The 1,731-nt window shown below is 40.1% G+C and overlaps 1 protein-coding gene across 1 annotated transcript; it reads left to right on the top strand.

The window, feature by feature from the left end:
- Window positions 1–216: 216 nt before the first annotated feature.
- Rpi (Ribose-5-phosphate isomerase) lies at window positions 217–1,183 on the top strand. The gene has a single exon (XM_089632136.1). The coding sequence runs from the start codon at window positions 227–229 to the stop codon at window positions 1,004–1,006; it is 780 nt and encodes a 259-aa protein (XP_089488262.1). The 5' UTR covers window positions 217–226; the 3' UTR covers window positions 1,007–1,183.
- Window positions 1,184–1,731: the final 548 nt, after the last annotated feature.

Genomic DNA, 1,731 nt, shown 5'->3' with positions numbered 1-1,731 from the left:
CCCATAAATTCAGTTCTTTGTACGGTTAGTAATAGGTACTTGTATGTAATTGCGATTTTTGAATTGTTCCGACATCATAAACATTTATGAAATAGTAAACTTGCCGGCTTTGGCTTCGCGGTGAGTAGGAACGTAAGAAAATAAATTATCAAAGTGATTTTTTTGTAATAGGCACACAGAATTGCCTGAGGAATTTAACTTTGACAGATGACATTGTTGATTTGATATGCGATTATCTGTGGTCCTGTTCTCATTTATCAAAACGCGGGAAAATCTATCTAAGAAATATTCAAAAACTTGTATCATGTCTCTTGAAAAAGCTAAACAAATTGCCGCCCACAAAGCGGTGAACGAATATGTGAAAGATAATTTTGTTGTCGGAATCGGTAGCGGGTCGACAGTCATTTATGCCGTAGAGAGGTTAGGAGAGCGTGTTCGACAGGAAAAGTTGCAACTGACCTGTATCCCTTCTTCTTTCCAAGCTCGCCAGCTGATCCTGAAACACAAGTTGACTCTCGGGGATCTAGAGACGCACCCCAACATAGACGTGGCTATCGACGGGGCGGATGAGGCGGACGCGCGGCTGACGCTCATCAAGGGCGGCGGGGGCTGTTTACTGCAAGAGAAGATCGTGGCTTCTTGCGCCAAAACCTTTGTGGTCATCGCAGACTACACGAAAGATTCCAAGCAATTGGGAGATCAATATAAAAAGGGCATTCCAATCGAAGTGGTTCCGATGGCTTATGTGCCCATCACGGAAAAGATAGTGAAGGCATTTGGCGGAGAAATAGTTCTGCGGGCTGCGATAGCCAAGGCTGGGCCTTGCATTACTGACAACGGGAATTTCATACTGGACTGGAAGTTCAGTAATCAGGAGCTGGACTGGGAGCTTGTTAACAATACTATTAAGATGATGGCTGGCGTTGTGGAAACCGGATTATTTGTAGGCATTGCAAAAAAAGCATACTTTGGATTAGCTGACGGATCTGTAGTGGAGAGAGACTAAAGACCCCATTATTGAATCATTCATTAACCTATTTGTTTGCTTTGGTTTCATTGGCGCACAGATCAACATGGATAAAATACTACCACCAAGTAACATGAAAACGTGTGCGCCTTGGGAGACCAGTCTAAATCATTTTTGTATTATTTTTTAATAAATATTATTTATCTATTTTAGGTATCTTGTGTATTTTCTATATTTTTCATAATCCTTGATGAATTTTAACAGTGCCACTTTTGTGAAATATCACCTCTACTGCAGAGGGTGATAACCTCTGTGATTGAGAGATTAAGATCGTTGACTACTAATCCAAAGGCTGCGGGTTCAAATCCCACACATAATATATATGCAAAATATTGTGGCACGTTCCATAGTCGTAGATACACTCAGTATCGCCCTGGTGGAAAGATCACCATTCATGAAATGGCTTAAGCCGTATTTGGTGACCAGATCTGAATGGCCAGATCTGGTCACCAATCTTCCTCTTTCCCATTTTCTTCCTTTTGAAGTAAAATAACACAAAACTGCATAATACAAATGTTAAGTTATTTTTATTCCCCAGTCCCTTCTGCCTCACAATAAGGAACTCCAATCCTGTTTTATCAATAATGACCTAACTTAAATACCAAGTTTTTATTGTTATATGTAGTTAGTTTTAATAGTTAAAATAATTTTCATTTTTCGGGTCTCCTGAAAACGCACCACATCTGTGATTTGTCTATATGACG

This window comes from Hesperophylax consimilis, chromosome 5, assembly GCF_061612785.1.
Source record: "Hesperophylax consimilis isolate HC1 chromosome 5, BYU_Hcon_1.0, whole genome shotgun sequence".
In the NCBI taxonomy this organism is placed as follows: domain Eukaryota; kingdom Metazoa; phylum Arthropoda; class Insecta; order Trichoptera; family Limnephilidae; genus Hesperophylax; species Hesperophylax consimilis.
The sequence above is the reverse complement of the archived record's forward strand: the minus strand, read 5'-3'. Positions and strand labels throughout refer to the sequence as shown.